A 25,291-nucleotide genomic window follows, 5' to 3' on the forward strand; every position below is an offset into this window, starting at 1 on the left:
ACGAACTAGAAGTCCTCTATAAATATCTTCTCAGTCCCTTCAGCGGGATTTCCACTCACCCAGAAGGTTCAGATGTTGAAGTAACAGCCTGCTCTCCAGGCTCCTCCAGAGCAAGGAGCTCTTGCCTTTGGCTTGGAGAGCACATGGGGCATGCTACATTTGGCACATTTCTGACGATATAAATATCCTGGGCAGCACTTCTCAACTTCAAAAAATGGTATTTAATTACCCTATGACTCGCTAATCTTTCTTTATTGTGTTTGGTTTTGGTTTTACTAAGTTAGGTTATGGGGAGCCGGGGGAGAGGTGATGAGTAGAGGATGTAATGTTTTTTTCCCGTGCTGAGCACCATGTAGTGCTCAAACATTCCTGAAAGCTACAGCTGCACCAGGGAAGTATCTAATGAGCCAACAAAATTGGCCTTATGCTTGAGACCCCTTCAAAGTTACTAAATGTGATCAAGATTCTTTGTAAGTCGTTTCATCCATCCAAGAAGCAGTCTCTGCCTGAGCCGCCTCTGTAAATCCAGCCGTTTGTGCAACTCCTCAGTCACTGGTCAGACTTTCTGATTTGTAGAGCTTATAGGCGAGGGCGAGTGTTGTAAGCCAGGAAGAAGGAAGGCAGATTAGATAACGTCACAAATGCCTGATTTTCTCCATTTTAAGATTGTGGAGATGATGATGTTTATGGTGAGAGATGTTAGCAGTGCTGATTATATACTGAGGAAATATTAATACCTTGTAACTCTCTCCTGAACTCACACAGAAATAGCTCAGGATAAACACGCTTCTGTCTCTACTAACAGAGAGCTCCTGCCTGTGGCAACCAGTTATCACCGTATCTCTGCATAGATGCACAGAATAATGTAAACTGGAAGGGATCTTTGCACAGCACCAAGTGTGACACCCTGCTCAAGGCAGGGACCGCTCGGAGAAGGCTGCTCAGCGCAGTGGAAGTCCTGACATGGTACCTGCTGGAGACACAGAAGGAATTTCCTGGACTCCAGTTGATGTTACCCGGGGCCACAATTCCCCTTCACGTTGCTGATCTATTATCCTTCAGACTGAGCACGGTGAAATAAGAAACACTGATGACGAACACTACAGCCATGGCTACACCGTACCTGGTCAGCTGCCACAGGGCAGGGGCATGGGACCCAGCCGTCAGAGCAGCAGTGCCACTGAATGGCTCCACGCAGTCAGCGTGCCTGATTCGCTTCTGTCACCCCTGGATGCAAATGGCACATTAATACTGGTGCTGCCAAAGCACTGGCAGCAATTAAGCAGTAGTCTTCTCTCAAAAACTTAATAGGAAAACAAGTGGTCTAACGTACCATGATGAATGTGCTTTGTGCCACTGCCTGATCAAAGTCCCACCACTGCCTGCTGATGCACGGTACTTCTCCAGAGAAACTTTCAAGAGTGTTTGAATTGTTGATGGCTCGGAAAGACATTTAAAAAAATCTGCCTTCGACTAAGTAGTCTCGCTGTAAGTGGTTTTAAATCTCTCAGGAAGCCTATCTCCAAAGCCTAAGTATTAATAAGTGCATTTAAAGGCTTTAAATTGACTACAGGTTGATAGGTTCATGAAGACCTTTCAGCAGAAAATATCTCCTTCCAAAGTGGGGACACATTAAAGTGAGATACAAATGTACACTGCCGTAAATTATGAGAAACCTGAATTTTCAACTGATCTGAAATCACACAGCAGACAAGCCTGTAAGACAGACCTTGTTCAAAAAGAAAGGGAAATAAATGGTTTATTTGCCTTACTTTTTATCACTGTATCTGGGCAGGGATGATCTTCCTATTTACGTGCTTGCCTTGCCCTCTGTTACCACTCCTCCCTCATGATGTGAGCTCTCCCCTTCTCTTGGGAAGCAGCTGTCAGCTGCTGTGTGTTTTCGCAGCATCTCACACAGTGGACTAAGCCCCTAGAGGCCATCAAAAGAGGAAAGAGTTCACACAGTGAAACCAGCCATCCCAAATGACAACAATCCTGAGATGGCTGTTGGTTCCGATTGCCCAGAATCAGGTGCTTTGATCCAACTTTCAGCAAATCAGTTAAATTTGCTGAAACTCAAGCCATCCTAATGCAGACATTTTAAATAGTTCAGAAGAATCATGCTCCAGAAATGCCTCTCTACTTACTAGTTCTGGGCTCCCCCAGCTCAAGAAAGATGAAGAGCTACTGGAGAGAGTCCAGCGGAGGGCTACAAGGATGGTGAGGGGACTGGAGCATCTCTCCTACGAGGAGAGGCTGAGGGAACTGGGCTTGTTCAGCCTGAAGAAGAGAAGACTGCGAGGGGACCTAATAAATGCTTATAAATATCTGAAGGGTGGGTGTCAGGAGGATGGGGCCAAGCTCTTTTCAGTGGTGCCCAGCGACAGGACAAGGGGCAATGGGCACAAACTGAGGCACAGGAAGTTCCGTCTGAACATGAGGAAGAACTTCTTCCCTCTGAGGGTGACGGAGCACTGGAACAGGCTGCCCAGGGAGGTTGTGGAGTCTCCTTCTCTGATTCAAGACCCGTCTGGACAAGGTCCTGTGCAGCCTGCTGTAGGTGACCCTGCTTCGGCAGGAGGGTTGGACTAGATGACCCCCAGAGGTCCCTTCCAACCCCTACTATTCTGTGATTCTGTGATTCTGTAATATTAAGGTGACTACCTTTAATGAGATGCATGTGTGGACTGCACTGAAGCCAAATCCTGTTTGTATGAGGATTACTGTAAAAGTACACATACAGGAAAGGAAAAACTGCTCTGAATTTACCAACTTCCATTTAAACAACCCAGACACTTACCGAGCAAGTATCACTACTAGGCTGGGAAAGCCACCACATGATCTCCAAGGCCCACCTCACCTACTTTTGAATATATCCAATGTAGCACTCCACATTTGAGCTAGTGACCCTGAGTTTCCTTTACACTCAATAGAAGAACGCTCAGAGTGCAGTGTATTATTTCACCTATTTGAAATACCTGCCTTGTGATGAAACGAATGATGCCCCAGAAGAACCTGCTTCTCTTCACTGGCCATCCAATTTGCCACTGCAGCATCAGCAAGAAACTGAGTTCTAGAGCTGCCCAAGCGCAGATGCGCCTCCGAACGTCCCCCTTTGCTCTCTGCATGGAAGATGACAATGCTGGAAATGTCTAAAAGCAACCCCTAGGCTTCTCTCTACATTAGGAGGAAGGAGATTTCAGCCTAAAAGGCAAGGAATAATTTAGTGAAGTACAGAGCTAGATCCTGGACAGGGGAGGTGATTTTCTCTATCCTCAGCTGCTAAGAAAGCAAAGGGCTGAGCAACATGAAAAGCACAGAGAAACTAAAAGACAAAGGGTGCAATAAACATGCTAAAAGCCGTGTAAGCAGTACCTCTGTACAGTGACACTGACGACAGAGTGAGCTGAGGAAAATGTCTTTTTCCAAGCTGACCTCTCTCTGGTCTGCTAAACAGTAAATGGCATACCTGGAATTTCTGCGTAACGTTATTACTGGATTTCATTGCTGCAGGAGACTGTAAAGCTTTTCCCATTCCACAGTGACCTTGTTGACACCAAATGGTGACAGAACAGGGTTCTTCACGTATACAACTTTCCTACACGTCTTGCTATTACTGCTCAAATTTAACCACCATTTATCCTTCTGTGCCCTACAAATCCTACAGGCAGCTGAAGGTGCATTCAAAGGAAGCAACCCTGATAGTTTACTGGTTCCTCTGCTCTGTTCATAATTACCACCCTGTAACAGGTATCTAAAAGACACGACAAGTCTGTCAATGAATGTTATTTCCTTTGTGTATGTGATGCAGCTGAAGATTTCAGGCATCCTCTTTTAATTACGCAGTAAAATGTGTGGCACCAGGTATTGCATGAGAAGAAAAGAAACATTCTGTAACACATATTTTTTGTCTCAGGATACTTCTGGTGTGTTCCAAGGAGGAGTGAGACTGGAGAAGTTACCACTCTTTTTGACCCTTAAAGCAAGACAATTTTCAGTGGGTTGTTATGCCTGGAAAGACAGAATCCTCTACCCTTTCAGCAAGGTAATGGGGGCCATCAAAATGTAGTAAGAGTTTCACCTGCCTCCTCAGAGAAGGTTACCAAGTGAACAGCATTTTGTAGGGCTGGCTCTGTGGATCAGAGCATGGGCCACAGGTTTCCCTGCTTAGAGAAGGACCACAGACAAGGAGCTTTTAAGAAAAGTTTTTGCACATAGATTCACTCTTTTGTGGCTTACACTGCCTCACCATCTTCTGCAGGCGAGGCAAAAGCACCGCAAATGACAAAGCCTGTACGAAAGACGAGAAACCGTCCCTGGGGATGTATGGCAGGGAAGCCCTGTCTGTCAAATCCCCCAGTCCGACCCCAGCACAGGGGATGGAGGGGCTGACTCCCACCTCCTTCCCACTGCATCCTGTGAGCGCGGGGCTTCTTGTTCCCAGCACAGAGACTATCCCAAGCTGAGTGACAGAAGGAACTATTTGTTTCATCAATGCACACTTCATTTCCCCTTTCTGAATCACAGTTCAAGTCCCTTTTAGACGTACCCTTGATATCAGCACAGTAGTCTAACTACAGACAGTCCTAACTTTAAAACAAACTACATCAATACTGTATAATGGATAGGATTCAGTTTACATGCCAGATACATATGCAAGTATGTATGCACTTTGCAAAAAAAGCACTGGAAGTTAATTAGTTTTTAAACTTATAGGCATATATTTCAAATTTTCTTTCTTTTTTTTTTTCTTAGGAGCTTGTTGCTTTTCAGTGCAGCAGTACCATACGCTACTGTGTTAACAGTATCAGACTACTTGGATGTGTCCAGAATGCTCTGATAAGGCTCCAGTGTTGAACGCGTCCTGAGGGCTCCCTCCTCCTGCCAAATCCTAGGGGAGACAGGGGTGCCTCAGCTCCTCAGAGGATCTGTTGTCCTATCGTGCTTTGCAGTAGGGAGACAGACTGGAATTGCAGGTTAGTCCTTCAGTTCACTCGATAAAAGTCATCTCTATGCATAAGTCCTGTGCACCACCTAAGGTCCTCTTTTAGACCTGAAATTAGGATGTAAAACGGATATAAATGGTGCAGAGATCTGACTTTGGTTGCCTGCAGAAGGGTGAATTTCACCTACTAGGAACAGCTACAGCCAGGTTTCTGAATCTGCATGAAAGTGCTGAGAATTCGCACCGTTTACTGGCTTGGCTGGGGAATGAAGATGCTTAGAGGAAATGTTTGACATTTTTGCAGGAATTTGGCTTATTTTGTACTAGAGAACAGATACGCTACACCTGAATTCCTAAACTTATTATACTGGCATCAGAGTAACTAGAAACCACAAAATGTAGCATGGAAAAAAAAAGGGGAACATAGACTATGTATAGATATATTTACATCTACATACATCTACATACAGAAGCTTCTGTTCACTGGAAATCCTATAAGCCACTGCCTGCAATAGTATCCATCCTAAGGGAATTCTAGAGATGATTCTTAAGAGACTGAGGAGATGGGGTTGTGAGGTGAGCCCATCTGTGTCAGCACCTTATCCAGCCATTGCAATGGTCCGTGCAGGTGGATCTCAATCCAGCAGGGCGTGCTTGTAACATCCTGGCGATGATACTCTGCTCCCCAGCCCTATAAAAGCATCAAAGGACCGAAAAGTGAGGGTTTTTAAAAAAACAGAAACAACATTAAATCACAACTCCAGCGCTGACAGTCTAACACAGCTACAGGGAGTCCATCACCCAAGCTCCCAAGATTTAACGCTCTGTCCTAGGGGTAATTTTCTCTAGAAACCTTGCTCCTTTTTAACATCATTGCTATCATAGTTATCGGGGACTCTATACTACTAAATTAAAACTGCTCAGTCGCACTTCCAGGCGCTGAGACCAACTGGCATGGAAAGCCCTGTTTTTGAGCTTGGCTGCCTGCAAACAGCCCACAGGGAATGGTCCCCGCTGTTGGCACCCCAGAGACGTGCCCAGGAAAGCCTGCCAGGCTCCTGTCTGGTGCAGACGAAAAGCAGGCCAGGCCCTGTCATAACACTTTAACAGGAACTAGGAATGATCCTGGGCACGGCCTCATTTGTCGGTAGAGATGCATCTTACGAGTCTGAGACTCTAGAAGTTCTAGGTATTTACCTGAACTCTGAAAACTTCCAATAAGGTTCCTTGGTACCATACCTAACCTATGTATAGCTATTTTCCATAGGTTTTCTATCACTGAACACGTCCTCTCTTCTCAGGGGAGTTCCTGGCTGTCTGCTGGGGGAAGTCCTGCAGTAATTTCTCCAGCTCTTTTGGGGAGGTAAGGGATTTGGAGCATCTGACAGAAGATGGGGATGCAGTGCTGGCAGGGAGGAAAGAGAATCAGAAGTCCCCGTGGCTGAAGTGGGCACAGTGTCTGCTTGTCAGGCGGGCAGCCTGATTTCACAGCAACACAAGACACCCCAGTCACAGCCCAAAGTCTCGCAGTTCACCGTCTGTCTCACCGCCAGAACTGCACTTGGCTTTCCACAGGGCAATGTGCAAAACGCGGTCCCGCTGTAGGATGAGGCTCTTCATCTGTGGGCCGCTACTCAGAGAAGCTGAGCCTTACCTATCGTTATGCTAGTCAGGAGGGGTGATATTCTTGTCGTGAGAAAAGGATGTGGAGGTATATTAAGATTGACGCCTGCCAAAGGTACCTAAGTTGCAGAGTGCTGAACAGCTCAGACAACTGAGGCTGCCAGAACCCACTTCTCTAGACGATCAGCTGCAAAACTAGGATCAACACCAAAACCAGACGCCATAATAAGTGGTCTGGATAAAATCCATTTCTACTTAATGAAGGGGAAGAAAGCAGAATAGTAAGACATGGACCCACCAAAGCCCAAAGAATACTTTAATGAGGCAGCATTTTTCTGACGTGCAGAGCATTTATCAGGCTAGGAAGGGCCTGTGTTCACAGGCACCTCAGATTTACGTTCTGGGAACATTTGCATAAAATGCCACTCTCTAAATCAGTACAGTCAGGCTTCTGAGTTCGTGAGGCCTTAAGCACTCAGTCGCAGTGAAGATACATGGCCAGAAGGCCAAGTGTCAGAGGAGTGGGTGCACCTTTGCTGACTGGCAGGAGGCAGAATCCAGAGGAGCAGGAATTGCGGGTTACTCTGTCCAGTTCTGGGCTCCCCCAGCTCAAGAAAGATGAAGAGCTGCTGGAGAGTGTCCAGCGGAGGGCTACGAGGATGGTGAGGGGACTGGAGCATCTCTCCTACGAGGAGAGGCTGAGGGAGCTGGGCTTGTTCAGCCTGGAGAAAAGAAGGCTGCGAGGGGACCTTATAAATGCCTACAAATATCTCAAGGGTGGGTGTCAGGAGGATGGGGCCAAGCTCTTTTCAGTGGTGTCCAGTGACCAGACAAGGGGCAATGGGCACAAACTGAGGCAGAGGAAGTTCCATCTGAACATGAGGAAGAACTTCTTCACTCTGAGGGTGACGGAGCACTGGAACAGGCTGCCCAGGGAGGCTGTGGAGTCTCCTTCTCTGGAGATATTCAAGACCCGCCTGGACGCGGTCCTGTGCAGCCTGCTGTAGGTGACCCTGCTTCGGCAGGGGGGTTGGACTAGATGACCCCCAGAGGTCCCTTCCAACCCCTACCATTCTGTGATTCTGTGATTCTGTTGATGAGGGGGGTCTGGCAGCAGGTGCTGGCGACCGGCCATCCCCCTCTACGGCCAGCTCCCAGGCACTCACAGCACCGTCGGCTCCAGCTCTGGCCGATCTCCCAGTGGGGTCACGCCAGGAGGGCAGGGCCCCTCGGCCTCCCGCACATTGCCCTGGGGTCACAGGTAGCCTCCTTCATCCCCAGGGATGCAATGAACCCGCAGGCGGGGCTCTCTTAACGAGGGAACAAAACGAGAAGAACTCGCACAGCTGTGGTGGCACTGTGCGCAGATGGTGGGAAGAAGATACCAATGCCACCACGGGGAGACCAGAAACGCGCCTTCTGGCACAGGGGAGATCGGCCGAGGGGTCCTGCTGCTCCTGCCAGCCCTTCCCAACTCCTGCAGGCAAAAGCTCTCTCCAGCCCAGGCTCCAGCCACGTCCCAGGGCGCTGAGCTGCCTCGTGCTGGGGAGCAGGGCCAAGTCTGCTGAGTCGTCCCTTGAGCCCCAAGACCCGGGGAAATGTGGGAGGGAGGACACTGGGTTCAGACCTCGGCTTGGAGAAACTCTTTGTCCCTCCTCTTTGTGCTTCAGCTGCCTCACGTGTGGAGAGGCGACAACAGCCATCCTGCTTTGGTTATCAGCAGTGCTAAGCAGATGGAAACTGCTGTCTGCTCTCGCTGACAATACACTCGCGTCTGCCTGAGGGCTGAGCTCCTCCCAGCTGCTCATGGGTACATGAAGCGATTCAGAGGGGACAGGACCTTCACCTCCCTCTGTGCCGTGTCCTGCCTCCAGAGGACGATACAGTCCTGGCAAGGTTCTCATGTCTTGTTTCCTACCCATCCCTGCCTCCCAGGTGGCAGCTCAAGCATTGGTGGGGAAGGAGGCAGGGTCTCCAGCCCTTTGGCTCTGCTTGCCCTGTGGGCTGTAGGCGACCAGCAGCATCCGGTCATAAATCAGGGGAGAAACCACAGGACTGCCCTGCACCTGGGGACTCTTGGTGTGTGGCTCTGACAGACAACATGCTCTTCTGTGCACAGACAACATGCTCTTCTGTGCACTGCAAACCCAACACCCAGGGGCATTCCTGTCCCCAGACAACACACCAGGGCTCACACCTTGGGAGAGAAAGAATGTGCGAAGACTGAGTACAGGAAAGGATTTTCACAGGCCAGGAAGGAAGAACCTAGATGAGATTTGCATAGCTATTTTCCAAAGGTCATGGGAAAGGGTTCAGAATAACTCCTTGCACTGGTCTTCTGGTGCCTGATGCACTATAGTGGCTGCTATTGTTTCAGCAAAGCAAGGCGATAATATGGCAGCAGCGCTATTTAGTGCATCAACACCACCATTTCTGCTGCCGTGCTGGGCATGGAGGCAGATAACACATCAAAGAGACTGCCCCTGAGTTGCTGAGATAATGAAAATATTGCGTAACTGGCCAAACTGCCTTTATAAACAACATGCCCATTCATGTCTGCCATTAAAGAAAATGCTGTTTGTTGGGTTTCTTGCTTTCTTTTTTTCCCCTAATGCTTGCGTGTGAACAAGATGTCAGTTCCTTCCCAAGAAGAAAGCAACAGTATGGTCATGGGCAGAGAGATTTTGGCTTGGACTCTTGGGAAAAGTTATGGGACACTCTTAATGCTCTCAGAGAGTTAAGGATATGGGTCCCCAAGGATGGCTGGGAAGAGTCAGAACCAGAAAGTTGCATGGGCCTGACTCCTCTGCTTTGCAGAACACAGGGGAACTGGACTCGAGCCTCAAGCAGTTTTGTAGTATCTTAGATATGAATTAAATCAGCTTGATTCAGTCACTTGTACAGAACTAAATCTGCAAGACAAAGAGACATACTCAAGCCACTCCTGCTGGTACCTAGCAGGACCAACTTGCTTCTAAATGTGCAACATCTCTAGTTTGCAGGCTGAACATTGCTGCCAGCTCTCCCCAGCAGCACCGTAGGAAGTCAGTCTAGAGCATCTGTACACAGTCTTGAAACACTCACCATTCTCTGGGGTTTAGATGCTAGATAGGCACCTAAGTAAATCCTAAGCGCCAGAAGGAGTCAAGAGATCTCATTCTGTGAGAAGGCCATTCAGAAGATTTAAAAAACTCCTACAAAGACTGACACCATCACACGCAGAGCAGTCAGACTGCGAAGTTCAGATATGAAAGACATGGAAACAGTAGTGGCTTTGGCAGTCCCCTGTCTCCTCCAAGTAACAGGGGTAAGGTCAGATGTTCTTTTGGGTTTTGTATTCTGCTTGTAAGAAGCCCTCCTGGTAGTGCGGCTGGCCAAAGTGAATGCCATCAGAAATTAAGACAATCTCTTGACAGGGATCAGACAGGTGGCAAAAAACAATTCTCAGCAAGCTCAGTGGGGGCTGAAGGAGGACCCAACGTTTCTTGACTGAGACCAGTCTACAGTAATGGTGAGACTGTAAATTAGTCTAGAGACATAAGGACATTTTTTTCAGATCTATGGCTCTACCAAGGTCCCAGTAACAACAGGAGAGATCACAACTGCCTAAGATATGTGCTACAACATTTACATGTTGCTAAGCCCCTCGAAACTGAGCTCTTCATGCAATCCATGGGAGAACACCACTATTCAATCTCTGATTATTTTCCACAAAAAGCCTATGGAATACCTAATTTTTGGAATCTAAGAAATTTCCAGGTTGACCGCAAGAACTACAGATTTTAAGCACCTAGAAGTTTAAGGCAATACTGGAAAATACACAATCATCTCAATCACTGTTTGCAAGTTCGATGTCTAAATCCCCACTTGGGCAGGATTTGATGGGGTCTAGTTCTGCACCAAAGCTAGCAATCGATGGGATTTGCCTTTCCAGAAAAGCAAGAGAAACAGAATCCTTACTTTAACAAAGCTCATTCGAATCGTACACATCTTGGTCAGCTCATACACCACTTCGAAACCATGATTGACTGACTGGGCGAGCAGCTGGGCGAAGAGCTGATTGTTGAAGATCTTGAGGCTGCAGCCACTGGGGATCTTGCAGACAGTGGCTGGGTGGAAACCATGCTGATAGTTACAGTTGCGGCTTTGCACAAAAATACTGCTGTCACTGACACATTCAGCATACACTTCCCCACCAACGTAGTAAAGATGAACACCTTGAAAAAGAAAAAATGACGGCTATCATTTCTCCGTTGTTCACAACACACTTTTTATCGGTAATTCTTTAACTATTTAACTTGTGTGGGCATACAAGCCCAGGATCATTCCAGGCACTCAGTGCCTATACACTGCCTTTTAAAAGACAGCAAACTTTGTGTAGATCTGTACAATGGACCCACCAACATTACGAGGAAATTGTCATAAACGCTATTTACAGGTACCTGGCTAGGAGAAAAAAGTCTTGGCATGTGATGTTCTGCCTTGTTTCTCAGTGAAGGTTGGTTTACTTATTTAACCCAACAGCATAGTACTTAATGATACACACACGCACACACACATGAATGTCAAACATATGTCAACCCTTTACAAAGCATGGATCAAAACCACCAAAGAACTGACAAATCTGTTACGCATTACACATCTAAATCAATTTTCACTGTTGAGCACATGCACGCTGACCGAGACCCACTTCACTGCACGCTATTTTTTTACTACAGGATCCCATCTCATGCAGTTCAAACACAGCATGGTGTGTACTTAAACTAGCTTTTCTGTATTTTTCTTTATCCACCACATCAGAACCATGTATTTGCATTTACATGACGTGACTTACTCATCAGATCCTGTTCAGAGTGACCTTTAGCAAGAAAATGACTGATTTCCTTCTGGACTTTTCAGTGCCTGAGTGACTTACCAACACTAACTCTCCAATTTTTACCACGCCTTGGGGAAATGAAGATGGAAGCACGTCTATCCATTCAAACGCTGTGGTGGCCCCAGGATGTCTGCTTGCATGAAAATATACCTACATTGGTGGGAGAATTTATCTTAGCCCAATCCAGCAGCCCTAAAGTTAGGGATCTTGTGTAAGCTAATGGTGTAGATGCCTTCCCTAGTTGAGAGATGATGAGAGGCACCGTGACCAGACGATTCATTCACTCCATCCGCTACAGAGTGCAGGCTCACAGCCAGCTTAAGCTGATGGAAGTCTGTGCAGGTGCTGAAAAGGCTCCTTTGCTCCCTGCCTCTGCTGCTTCTTCCCACACCTCCTTTCATGCCAGCAGCAACGGCTGGGGACTGAGCAGCCATCCAGACTGGGGAACTGAATCAGCTAATAAACTTCAAACCAAACCAAAGAATATTTATTTGCAGTGAGACCATCAGTGCAAGCGTCGCGATGGGGACCCAGACTGCTTAAACGTGAGCATGAAACCACACCCTGAAGGGGGATGAAGCATTCTGTGAACATGCTTAGACATTCACCTTTCCCATGGCTAGATTAGGTGAGATGAACCCCTCCCATGGCCAAGAGAGGTGGAAGAACTCAGTTCTTTGTTCTCATAAAAACTACTTCCAAATAAAAATAAAATCCTCCTCTCTATTCCCAGGTATGGCATTCAAAAACCTGCACATAAATGCATGTGTTCACAGAGTCTCAGTGGACTGCCTGCAAAGCTAGTGATAACTATGCTTTAATAATCCAGTTGTAATTAGTTTTATTCCTGTTGTCTTTCATACAAAAAAGACTGGTTACATATTCCCAGTCTGCTCATCATTCTGTGGTCACCACAGCAAGGGGCAGCAGCACATCCTTGGACAAAAACAGCCTCTAAACAGAAGTGGGAAAGGCTTGGGGAAAAGCAGGTTGAGTGGGAAAGAAATCTGGGAAAAATACGCTCTCCCATAGACTTCCAGAGTGACTCAGACGGAACCTTGAAGTCTGTCTTCAAGCCATCACTTGACTTTTACTTCTATGCACCCACGAGCTCTCCAATTAAATGTGAGTGGCAGGGGCGTGTGGCTCAGAGCACACGCTAGTTTTTCGCTGGGAACACAAGCAAGATGACAGCTCCGTAAGAGCAGTCGTTAGCTCCAGTCCAACCGCACCAGACATTATGGGGTGTTGTGTGTTGTGACTGCTATTACTTGACCTATGTCTCCTTCCCCTTCCCTGGAAGATGGATAAAAGGGAAGGACTGAAAACACAAAGGTCCTAGCTGACCTTGATGGAGTCCATGTAACCTTCCGAAATAAACAGAGTGAGAACACAGGGTAGGGAAAGAAGAATAAGGACATAAATGTCCATCACATTGCAAATCTTCAGGTGTGGCTACTGATTTAGGGTGACCACACTTCTGCATGCTAAGGTGAAAAATTTTAAAGGCTGGATTTTCAGAGCATATTGAGCAACGCAACTTCTGAAAAAAATGCACTGCTCAAACTGCGTACTACAGTACCAAAACCACCAAAGTCACTTCCGAAAGCAAAGCCTACAATTTGCTTTGTCCTTGTGGATTTATTAAAAGCAACAAATACAGCAGTAGTGAAATGTCAGTGTGTATTTCCATTCTCCTGGTATTCATTTACCAGAGACAAGCACCCGCAAGGAAGACAAGCAGCTGGATACACATTTGTTGAAGACCAAATCAAGGGTCCATATGTTTTAGCGGGACTTCATTGCTCTCTGCAGAAACTGGAAATTCAGCAGTCTCCAAGCATCCACATCTTTTCGACACTCTGATCAGAAGTCTCCTTTTTGTCCTTGAAGTCTGACTGCTGAAACAGGTCCAATTGCTAGTAGATGTTACATTGTGTTCTGGATTGTTTTTAGCTTTGATGTGGTATTTCCAGGAAACCGTTTCACGCTGATACACTACATGACAATTCAATCACATATCCTTATCCTACTGAGCTAATCTTGTTTACTCACTCTTTTTTCTCCCCTGTTAATATGTGACAATTGTATCCATTTCAGTAGCTTTCATCTGTTCAGCATGCCTTTGAACTACACACTTTTGGAGCTGCTCTGTGCTCTTCTGCAGGCCTGTACTGGTGCCACTTCTATTCCATTTGAACATGTATTTTTCAGATTTGCATAAACAGGTAAGAGCAGTAAAATTAAGGATCTCTGATATACTAAGCGCCTCTCTAGGCAACCTGCTCCCTTCCCTTGGGCAGATTCCTAGTGTAACACTTAAAAGGACTTTTAATCAATGAAGACAGATCTTCAGATTTGAATGGATGAGGACCATTAGCATTTACCTCATTTTCTTTCTGTTCTGTCTCTTCCTCATTTTGGGCAGAAAGTCACAGCATGTAACATCCTCAGATGACAGATTTGACTGGGATCTTTTGTTGTTCTTCTTTTAGAGCTAGGCTCAGCTTTGATCTACACCCCTGACAGCTTATGCTGATAGAGAAGATTTGCTTTATTTTCGGAGTGAGTTAGAACTAGATGTACAACTCATTTCCACCCCTCACAACAAACTACCATGACAGACACTTGCAGCAACACACTGGCTTCACACAGCACACCTGCAACACAAGTGCCTTCCCTTCCGGAGAAAAGTGCAAGAGCTAAGTACAACCTCTCCTGCGCTAGCCTTCAGATCCACCGTTGTTTGTCAAAACTATGTCACAGTTGTCTCAGAGCTTCCTCGTGTTCAGTCATTCAACACCAGACTATCAAGAGCCAATTAGAATACTGCTCTAGGCCTGGGAAATGAGGTGAGGTTGACAAGATAATAGGAGTGGAACAATTAGAGTTAATTAGCCCAGTGGGAAATCCATTCCCAGGCAGCTACTGGTGAGAGGCTGGGTTGGCAAGATAATGAGTCTAGACTGGATATACCAGAACAGGCAAACCTTCATCTGTAGAGAGAAATGGCCAGTACAGGGCTTCTGACTCACCACCACAAACAACAGTAAGTTCTGGGAGAATACCAGGCCCTACACAGAGCTAGTGAGCTGGGATGGAGTGTGTGCGGCCACGCATGTCCAGGCGCGGTCTCCTCATACTCATCACCAGGAGCGTATGACCCCATGTGCACAGGGTACGTGTAAAACAGAAGCGGAGAACACAAGGAGAGCTGCTGGAGGGAGAATCCAAGACTGAGTTTTACTGGTGAGAAGTTGACAAGACAGGGAATGAGAATGACAGGCAGGTGAAAGCTACAAAGGCAACTCTGGTAGAGTTCTTCAGCTAAATAACTCAACTGCTAAGTGTTTCATCCATCTCCCTTTGTTATTTGGTAGCAGGAGAACCAGCCCTGAGGCACCAGCAATTATCCTTTTAGTGGCATTTCAATGGCAATATTCCCAGTTGCCAGAAGCTCTAATAAATAAAATGAAAATACATACTGCTAAATTAGAACACACAACTATAAACAACATTCTTCTCTTTGCTGGCCAAGTAAATAGCTTTTGTAAGGAGCTGCTCTGCTGATTGTTACCCAGTCTGAAAAGAATCAGCTGCTTTTCTTCTATTTCAGCAGTAATCTCTGAGCTGTGGTTTTAAGACAAGCACGTCTGACAAATCAGCTGGGTTTGTTAATGCAATGCACAGTTCTTTCAAGCTCTGAATATTCCCAACGAGAAGAGATTTCCTCTTACCTTTTCCTATGTGTCTCCTGGTGTTTTCTATAGTAGAGTTGCGGTTTACATTTGAGAGCAGTCCCAGGCAGAACCTGTTTTTGTTATTTGAGGGATCTGTAAATCCATCTATAAGGATACTTCGAGAGGAAGCCTGGAAAGTCTCCCCGACCCGGTTGTTGAGTTCATAGTAGGCAACTGAGCACCAGTGCTGGGGTTCCTCATAGCAAACAGGCCGAAAGTCTGTAGGAAATAAAATTAATCAGCTGCTTGGGTCTCTGTAATAGTTTTTAAACAACCATTCTCTGTTTTCTTTCCTCCCTCCCACTCCCACTAGCTCTTCATCTAAACAGTCATTTATGTCACGCTTCAGCTCAACAGCAGCTTCTGTTTCTTCTTAATTTTATGACTGAAGCCCCAAACTTGCAAAGGGCTGGTACACCAGCTTCACTCTAAGCCGCTGAGGAGTCTCACTTGTTCTTAAAAATGGTAACTCCACTGCATTAGATTAGGCATATGCTGTCATTCCTTGCTGAACCAGGGCCCAACCTCTACACTGAAAATAGTAAGGGATACATCTGCTCTGCACACCAGCAGGAGTTAGGGATGACAGATGGGCTCAGAGCAAGTCAAAACTGAGCCAAGCCTTCAGCCTAATACCAAACTCTGAAGTTCAGAAGTAATCAATCCCTCCCGCTAATGTTTTGTGTGCTTTGGGACTTTCCACTTCCACGTGGGACCATAGGCAGAAATGTCAGCAAGGTCATTTCCACTGGATCTACCCCTGCCCATGTTTTCTAACTCTGAGACAGAGAAAGACTCAAAAATGTAACAAAACCTCTGAGCCTCATTTGTCGTACAGGAATTAGTGGGAAACTTTATCCTGCCTGCCCACCACAGGCATGTGAGTCCCCCTGCCCTCAGAGCACCTCTGTGCATAACCTCTAATAAATGTCCAACTAATATTCACTTGGGCAGTGATCAGGAATGGTAAACTGTGGTAAAGAGATTAAAGTATCTCGACAATTTATTTGAAAGTATTGGTGTCTGATAACTAGTTGTTATCTGGCCATTCTGTGTACCCATCTGCAATGAGCACTATCACCTTCATCTTCCTTCTGCTCCAGTTCTGTTTAGGACTACAATATGCTGGACTAGAAGAACAATGGTGATTTCTTTGCAAGAGCAGGAAGCCAAAGGAAAACCCAGCAGAGGAACTCCATTTCCCCTTGCTGCTCTGCAGCAGTCAGCTTTGAATGATGGAGGCATCACCTGCCACTACTAGTCTGGAGGTAGTGGAGACCATGCTGGAGAGGTCATGAAGTTGCTCTGAGGGGAGCAAGGAAGATCCCAGAGCCTTCTACACCGACCATCCATGCCTTGTCCCACCAAATCATTCTTATACGAGGACAAAGAGTATGGTCTTCTGTAAAAATTTCCTGTACTTCACTAAAACATGTCCTATTCTTTTCTAGCCAGCCAGTAATGTAGCATGAATACAAAGATGGCAGTAAGAAAGGTCTCAACCACAAGGCTTTAAAGTACTCGAAACACAGAACTGAAGGTGATAAAGAAATCAGTTCTGATATTGCTAGTGCTCTTGTGTGTTATATTGCCTCACCTTCCTTGATTTGATATCTTCGTCTTTATAACGCAGATAACAGTGTTTGCTTTCATTAACAGCTTTCTAACTGTAATAGTCCATAGATGCAAACCAGGTCTAAAATCTGTAACGTCATACTTAATTCACCAAATTCTTACATCAACCTATTCTGCTGGCTAATGGATGGGCCTAGTACACAGCCTTACTGCAAAACTGTCTGAAACCTGTTATTACAGGTGACTGAACCTTCTTGTTCAAATAACAATTTTTTTGCTTAACAGTTTTTCTTTGAAGAATAGAACAAATGATTATTTACTTTCAGCTTCTCCATCGGCAGATTTACCTCCATTGGACAAAGACAGCACTAGCTGACTTTCAGCTATTGCATCCATTGACCGCCCATTGTGGGTTCCTGGAGGTTCTCTTGCATGGTAAGGTGGGGGTGGCGTTTCCACTATTAGAAAGAAGGAAAGAAAGAAAAGAAAGAAAAGACAACTAAATCAGTATGTTGATAAATTCTCCCTGGCGTTTCCTGGTGAAAACACTTCTTCAGCATTGTTTAGCTAGAGAAGGGCTGGAAACAGAGCACAAATCTGAACCCGACCTCCCTTCAGTCTCCAGGTTAAGATCATCACAAGTTCAGTGAGCACAGGAAGGAAGGGCTGTCATGTTGGACATGCTGCGCTTGAAAGAGAGATGGACAGTCACAGCAGTGCCTCAGGCCTAGACCGGTGTCCAGTCAAGCTCTCTGCTAGCACCAGTTGTTACCCTAAGAAAGCAGCACAGTTTGATCGTTGTTCCAGACTTCGCTTACAAATTTAAAAACTCAAGAGGATGATTTAAGAGTATCCTAAAGAAGCTAACTTTAATTGATCCTCTGGGAGAAAGCTCTGTTTCTTCACAGGCTATAAAAAAATCCTATGGAAAGCCTTTACGCTCTAAAATCATACTTGGCAAAACTCCGTCCAGGTTTGTCCTTTTTACCTCTGTCCTACAAGGGAAGGCTGGCCCTCTTCCAGTTTGCTCAGTCTCCCAACAACGAGCAATGGATGTGATGCAAAAATATGGAGAAAAAGTATCAACTTACAACCTGTCCAGCTCCTGAGTTGTTCCATTTCTGGCACAGAAAGTTAGAAAACAGAAGGTGACTCTATAGTGGGGATTCTCAAGACAGACAGGAGGCTTTAGAAAGCCAAAGAAAAAGGGACATGATTTTCATATTAGAAAATGCTGACATTCGCTGCATAAGCACTAAAAGCTGTAGTTGTATTCATTTGAACAGAAACTCAGTGGGCTTATGTGTGAATCAGAGCCATATAAAAGTTTGCAGGACCACAGTCCCCTTCAAGAAGACCAGGGTTTAACTTGGTTCCAGGCTGAAATTTCCTCTTGTCTGGGGTCTGTTGGCTGGCCCTCAAAACAGAGCAACTTCACCCAGAGTGGATAAATGCGGCCTGTCTCATAAGACAACCATTGAATCTTCCAAGTAAGTATTGCACAGGAATGTTATTCTATTTAAGCATTGTTCAGAATTTAGGAATTTCATACACTATATGATATTTCTCCCATACAGATGACATAACCCTCCAACAGAAAATGCAACAAGTTAGAATATTAAAACAAAATCAAGACAGAATGGAACAGAATGCAAGTCACAGAAAGGAATATAATGTGGTTATACAAGTATTTTTGATGTCTACACCTAAGCTAGTCACCATAAGCTCTCCATATATCCACTAAAGAAAAACAGGCACCTGCAGACACGGTGCACCTCAACCACTTTAGACACATACCTTAGGATGCAATGAATCTTGTTCTAAAAGTGCCTGTTTTCCTCCACTGATTAGAGAGAGTATAGACAACTGCACGAGATGCAGAAATTTGCATTGCTGACATCTGTATTTGGTCACACCAAACCCACTGAGGGTTCTTGGTGTAACTCTGGTTTGCTTTAGATAGTCTTCCATCCCTGACTGTTACACAGGCAAATTATGCTTATCAGCATGTCGTGTGACACGGAAGCTCAGGCTGAGCCACTTCCATTTTTAAGTAGCTTTGCAAGGTCCCAGGTTCAGTTAAATGCACGAGTCAGAGCCATTACATAGTTGGAATGGGTCTGATTTACCTGTCAGGACCAGCTCTACTGAATCTAGTTTGGTTACACAGAGGTGAAAGAAAAAAGACGGGAGAAGACAAACAAGTCCTACTACTTGCTGAAATGTTTTGATGTTGCTAAATGTGATTTAATCTGAAGTATAGATTTAGAGAAGAAATGAATGAAGGTCCATTCAATGAATGGAGAGCGAAGGAAAAACATCACACTGGAAAGTGTCCAGCTCAAAAAGAAGTTCAAATACTACAAATACCTTGTAAACATAAACACCTTTCTTGCACTTAAAATCAAAATATGGTGTATCATTAAGAACATGAATTTAAATGCTTTGTAATTGAGACATTAAAACATTAAGCTACAAGATTCTGATCTGAATTCATCTTATGAAAAAGTTGAGATCACTGAAACTATCTGAGAGTTACAACAAAGTGCAGAAGTGAATCTGAACCATACTTCGATATTAAAGCTATCTGCCAGCTGTGCTGCATGACAACTCCTTGGTATACTTAATTCTCAGGTAGTCAGAGCAGTACTAAGGAGTTAACAACGCAAACAATCTGAGCGACACAACCCTGCTGATCCCAGAACTGTGGAGCTGATTAAACACGTTCCAAAGTCATAGGAATTTGCCTGGTGGCTTCACCAAGTGTTGGGCCAGATTGTTAAACACCTTAATTTCCTGAAATTTATACAGTCAATGGGATAACCATACATAAAAAACATTTCTGGGTACCAATTTCCCCATTTTATCCTGTCTCTCTTGATGGAGTTTCTAAAGGTCCCTACCCTGACCATCCCTATTACAGGTGCCTAACTTAGGTGCTGCAAGTGCTCTTTTCCGTGGATTGTATCAGAAGCATGGATGGGCAGCTTTAGGCAGAAGGTGGCCTGGCACACCCGCTCCTCTCCTCAACTTTCCCCTTACACTAATCATGTAAGGAACTTCCAGGAGTGGCACAACTGCAACTCTTAGTCCCATGAGCATCCATCAGAAGGACTGGGAGACAATACTATGAGATAGTCACAAGAAATCAGTTTCCATATCCATCCAACATTTCAATCTGTAGCTACAGTCTGGGGGAAGCACACAGAACTGGCACCTGACCCCAGGCTCTGGCAAGTCCCTTGACCACCTCAGTCGGGATGTCTGAAAGCTCATTCGTACCAGTGAGCTGATAGGGACTTCCCGGTCCAGAAGAGCTTCCTGGTGAGTTGGGGTAGCTGATGCTGTTAGGCGACTGCGAGAACATGTGGCTGGGTGATGATGGAAAAGGGGTGCACGGAGGATGCTGGAAAGAATCAGGATAGGTGGCGTTGTGCGGCATCAGCGGCTCGCTGTGCAGAGAAGTGTTTCGAAACTTGGCGAGGAGGCTGAGGTGAGGGTTAAACTCGCTGTGTCTTGGAACGAGTACAGGAGGTAGGACTGAAAATAAAAACAAGAACAGAAAAAATCTGGTTAAAACTGCACTCTCGAACGTGTATCTCTTTTTAAGTTAAAAAGAGGTATATCCCATGCTACCAAAATATTGCTGTCTAAATACAAGTCACTAAAGGGCAACAAACCTCATCAAAAACCAGAATCAAAAGCTGATTCTTGGAATTTTTCTTTCCAGATTTGCAGCCAGGTGCAGCAATTCCATATGCAAAACACGGACTCATTCCTAACTTGAGCAAGGTACCATAAAACTCACAGGTATGGCATGCGCACACAGCCCCCTTACAGAAGTGCAAGTGGCACACTTCTCCCTGTCAAAATTACCTGTTCCTTCCTTCCTGAAAGAGTGAACGTGTCAGGAGATTGCTAAACATTATCACCAGGATTTGCCAAAACCACAGTCAACTTTAATAACAATTAATAGTGCTCCACAATGCACTGCATATTTTACCACCAGTGTTTTACAGATGGGCAAAAGGAAGCAGACCTGAAGCTAGACACCAGATTTAAAAGGCTTTCAGGTACTTGAAAATGCTGCCAGACAGACAGTGGGATCTTTAAAGGGAAATATAAATGGCAATTCAAATATTGCAGCAATATTAATTTAGCTCTTGCAATATAGTTAGAAAAGATCTAGCATGAAGAGGCAAATGTCAATGGTTGGTAGTTAAGACCTGAAAAAGACAGGTCGGAAAACTGAAATCCAAATTCATCCATGTAAAAAATTGTCTAACAGAAGGTATCACCTCTCTTCACTAACTCTGTTCACTTACATCTCTTACTGTCAGTGCTCTTAACAGCATTGCTCCATTGAGAAACCTGAAGTTGACCCAAATTATTTTGGATCCAGAGTGGGAGCGAGAGCAGAATCAGAATCAAAGCACTTTAGAAAACCCACCTGGTGACTTACCTATGAAGATGCAGCCCCTAGGCTGGAACACAAACAGGCTTGCTAAATGGTTCTGCATATGGGATTTCAACGTGAGGCTTTAACCGGGTCTCCCATCATTGCTGCGGGGAGAACAGCACCTACAACGGGCGACTCGTGCACCCCAAGATGTCTCTATTAGTTGCTAGCTCACATAGTGCCTAATTATCTTAGTGAAGGCCTTAAACACAGGCAGGGAGAATCCCCAGTTGCTAGTGTGCAGATCTGAAAGCCACCAGAGAAGATAAAGAGGCAATCTGAGTTATTGTGACAAGGATGAATTGTCCCAACACAGGGAACAATTCAGCAGGCTTGTATCGATTGACCTAGTGCCCAGAGCTCCTCTGGCCTAAAACCCAGCAGCACGTAATCTTTCAGTCCATACTCACTAGCTTACGGAAACAAATAGCAGTGTGCGCTCTTGGTTACAAATGCTGCCAGGAATATATGGTTTGAACGTGTTTTAACATATTGTTTGAGCCCAAAAGCTCTGTCTAGGTACGGCAAATTATTTTTAGGTAGGTTGGCTAACACCTTTTAATTACGGTGAATTCTCATTTATCCAGCATAATGAAAGACTAGAACAATTGCTATAAAGCAAATAATAAAGATAATGCAAAACATATGCATGAGAAGAGGCTGCAGAAACACCCTCCTTGGCGTGCACCCTCAGTGCACATCGATTGCTCAGAGAGCTGGGGCAGCCTGAGCAGGAGGAGGAGGACCAGTGCCTGGTACCGATGGCAGGTTTACAGCTTCTTGCTTGATACAGCACTACACCGCACCCAGGGCAGGGTTAAACCACGCTCCTGCCCACCCACTGGCATACAGCATTTGGGAATTTGCCAGTCACCCATGAGCTGAAAAACGGAGCCCTAAAAACATAGAAAAGATTGGACCGATGACAGGGGGTTCACTGCAGGAGTTCTTCTTACCTGCCTGGAAACACAGGCTCTGGGATACCTGTTGAGAGACCATATGTCGACCCTTCTCCGCTCCACTGCATGTCTAATTAGCTTCTGGCCAGCTCAAGGATGGTGCTCTGGAGACTACTTTCTTACCTTCTGCCTCTGCTATGCCCCTACCTGTGGGATGAAGATTTTTGCTGCCACCCTCTTTAAGACCTTTGGCAGAGAAAGGTATTTCTGCTTCTTTACCGCTTCTTTAGCTTTTTGGATTTCCTAGACTCCCCAGATAGGACTCATACAGGCAATACAGGTATTCACATCTGAGTTGTATTGCCCAGAACCCCATGGAACTCTTCGTAGCCAGTGGAGAGAAAAAAGACTCTTTTAGTGCTGAGTTCATCTGCTTTATACTGGGACAAGGCCAGTACCACCACTGCAGATGTGGTTTTGCTGAGCTGGACCCCTCCCATCCCATGCTCCTGCGAACAGCTCCAGGCTGCTGCTGCTTCTGGAGTTTTCCTCTGCTGCTCCATGAAACTGGTATGATGCTTGCCAGGTCTGCCGCTGCTCAGCCAGCTCTGACCAGCAGCCCTAGGGAACGGGGAACCGGTGATCCCTTTGTACCTAGCAGAGGTGCAGAGCAAGGGACAGCTGCACTACAGCAATGCCGTGCAGCGCTGGGAGCCTGGCACCTTGCTGCAGCTACCACCGCTGAGCAAGTGGCTTTCTTCAGCCCTGTGAGAACCCAGCGCAACCCCTTCTCTAAATGAGAGCTGAGAATCTGGATGTGTGAACAGAGAGCACTTGCCAGGGAAAGCCTTTGACTCGCCCTGAGTGAGTCAGCAAGAGGAATTTTCAAGCCTTGAACTTCTTCCCAGCTCTGACCAGGGCACTTTTAATTTCTGCTCTGCTGTGCAGTTTTTGCCAGCTCACTCAATCTTTCCAGTGACTGCTTTGTGGCTGCCTAGAGGGCTAAAGCCTCTGTGGTGGTGAGGAACTCAAGAGATTTTCTTGTTTGTGGCTAAAAATATTCCCCAGAGGGCCTTGTTCTCCTTGTTCTTTTGGTAACAGATGTCACTATCCAGGGCTGAACCACTCTGAAGGAAGTGTGACCAGAGGCACAAAACTGTGTGACTGAGTCCATTGGGACCTGCCTGTCCTCAAAATTCACCTGTGTTGTCTATGCTCAACGCGGTCCTCTTCTACCCGTTATTCTCCACCGAGAGCCAGGGGTGGATCCTTCCTTATATGCATGGCCAAGTGTTGATGATCTTTGTTCAACTGGAGACAAATACAGTCATGTCCCGAGTCCTGCCACTGCCTTTCCTGCACTAGGCTTTCTCCTGTTCCCTTTAGCTGCAACAGTTCTTCCTAGAAACCTGGCTGTGCCCAGAGCCTGGGACTTCAGGTGCTGGTTAAGAAAACTATCCGTCTCACAGTTTAATTCCAAGTACAACATCCACACTGCAATTTCTCACACATCAGCCCACCTTTGCAGACTTTACTACCTTTGGAGACCTACCCTCTAGTGAGATCCATCTGTTCCCTATGCCCCTGACCATTCACAAACACCAAACACATGGCCAGCAGTGAGATCATCAGGTGGTCTTCCAACTGGGAGGCTACCACACCTTAGTCCCACTTGGGCTTGACAAAAGCAATCAGTTAGTCTAAGTCAAAAGTTCATATAGGCTCCTACTGTCTACAGCAACAGTTCACACTACAATTTTCAGTATCTATACATTACATAAAAGAGCAACAGGTAAATGTTTAGGCGGCTTTTATGTTTTTCTGAAACTGCAGCTTCTCCTGACAACAAACCGTTCAGACTTCTGACCAGCAAAACAATGAACGGAGCAGCAGAGCCTAACCACCATACCCATCTCCTTTCGGTTAGGTGGCTTAACACCCCTCTGTAGTCGGATGCTGCACAAACAGAAGAAGTACTCGCTGCTTTTTTATAAATGGCAACTGCTGCTCAGCAGACACGAGAATAAATCTGCTGGGGACACCGGTAGCAGCAACAAAAGCTATGCATAACCTGTGCAATCTTGGTCAGCATAGACTAGAATGCGGCTGGGCAACCTGAGGACACAGCAGAGGCAATGAAACCCCTGAATCTCAGATCAGAGCCTAAAGCTGCTCGCTATTAACAAGAGGTCTAGGCATCTGCCAGGCCATTAAAGCGAGGGTGAGGCCCTCCCATCTTTGACTCAACTCATTCATTCTGAATAGAAGTTAACAGATCTGGTCACAGAGTGCTTGATTCAGTAAGACAGACTGCAGTGATGGAAAGCGAGCCCCAAGAGGATGGACATTTGTATGAAAATAATGCTGGCTTGTGGATTACACAGAAATGCACTGCTGACTAATTTCATGGATGGATTCTTTAGCTCCAAAAGATGAGACTCAGAGAATCCCACTTAAGCCTAAAATCACCAACAGCCAAGATGCAGAAGATTTCCTGTAGTAAAATGACAACTGCTGCTGAAACAGACCGGCACCTAGACCAATCATTCCCAGGCTTTTCTGTGGTGATCTCACTGCTACCGCTTTCTCCTCAAGCTCATTTCTTCTCTTACCTCACCACCCCCTCCATGCGGCACTGCCTTCTAACTGCTGCTGGCCTGGAGCTGCATTATTGCCACTTGCAGCAGCGTAAGTCACCCCTCCTGCTGCTGCCCCAGCACATCTGAGTAGCTCTACACCTTGCTACACCTCATTTTCAGCAGGGGAGCGACTCACTTATGAGCTTCAGCTTCGAAGCTGTTCCCGTAAGAAGAGCAGTAGGGGTGAACAGAACAGCCCAAAAACAACTAAACAATTCCAGGTCCTGTGGAGAACTGACACAGCACAGCTTGTGTCCTCGCAGCTGCGCTCTCTTTCACCTCCAAAACAAGGTGGTCATGTCCAAAGTGCCCAAAGTCCCTCCTGCAGGCTAACCCCTGCACCCTGAGAACTGCCAGCCCATGCGAGTTCACGTGGGTCAAAGCCATCCCCAGGAGCACGCTACCAGTTCAGCAATGCTCAGACCAGCACCTCGGCCCCGTCTCCTGTACTGGCAGGGATGCAGCCAGCCTGCTGCACAGACAAATGACAGAGACATGTTCACAGCTGAAACCTTCTGAGGGTTCCTTCAGG

At 46.0% G+C, this 25,291-nt stretch overlaps 1 protein-coding gene across 2 annotated transcripts in view; it reads right to left on the reverse strand.

Moving 5' to 3' along the window:
* Window positions 1–2,467: 2,467 nt before the first annotated feature.
* SMAD9 (SMAD family member 9) overlaps window positions 2,468–25,291 on the reverse strand; it is a 40,263-nt gene continuing 17,439 nt past the window's right edge. The window contains exons 3-7 of one of the 2 annotated variants that reach the window (XM_075420602.1): window positions 20,045–20,302; window positions 17,110–17,220; window positions 15,185–15,406; window positions 10,532–10,788; window positions 2,468–5,639 (exon numbers count right to left, since the gene is read on the reverse strand). In XM_075420602.1, coding sequence (XP_075276717.1) covers window positions 5,496–5,639; window positions 10,532–10,788; window positions 15,185–15,406; window positions 17,110–17,220; window positions 20,045–20,302 — 992 coding nt within the window. In that variant the 3' untranslated portion in view covers window positions 2,468–5,495. Of the gene's footprint in view, window positions 5,640–10,531; window positions 10,789–15,184; window positions 15,407–17,082; window positions 17,221–20,044; window positions 20,303–25,291 lie in introns of both variants that reach the window. The other variant, XM_075420595.1, reaches the window with a different exon arrangement.

The sequence above is a fragment of the Opisthocomus hoazin genome, chromosome 1 (genome assembly GCF_030867145.1).
Source record: "Opisthocomus hoazin isolate bOpiHoa1 chromosome 1, bOpiHoa1.hap1, whole genome shotgun sequence".
NCBI classification, from domain to species: Eukaryota; Metazoa; Chordata; class Aves; order Opisthocomiformes; family Opisthocomidae; genus Opisthocomus; species Opisthocomus hoazin.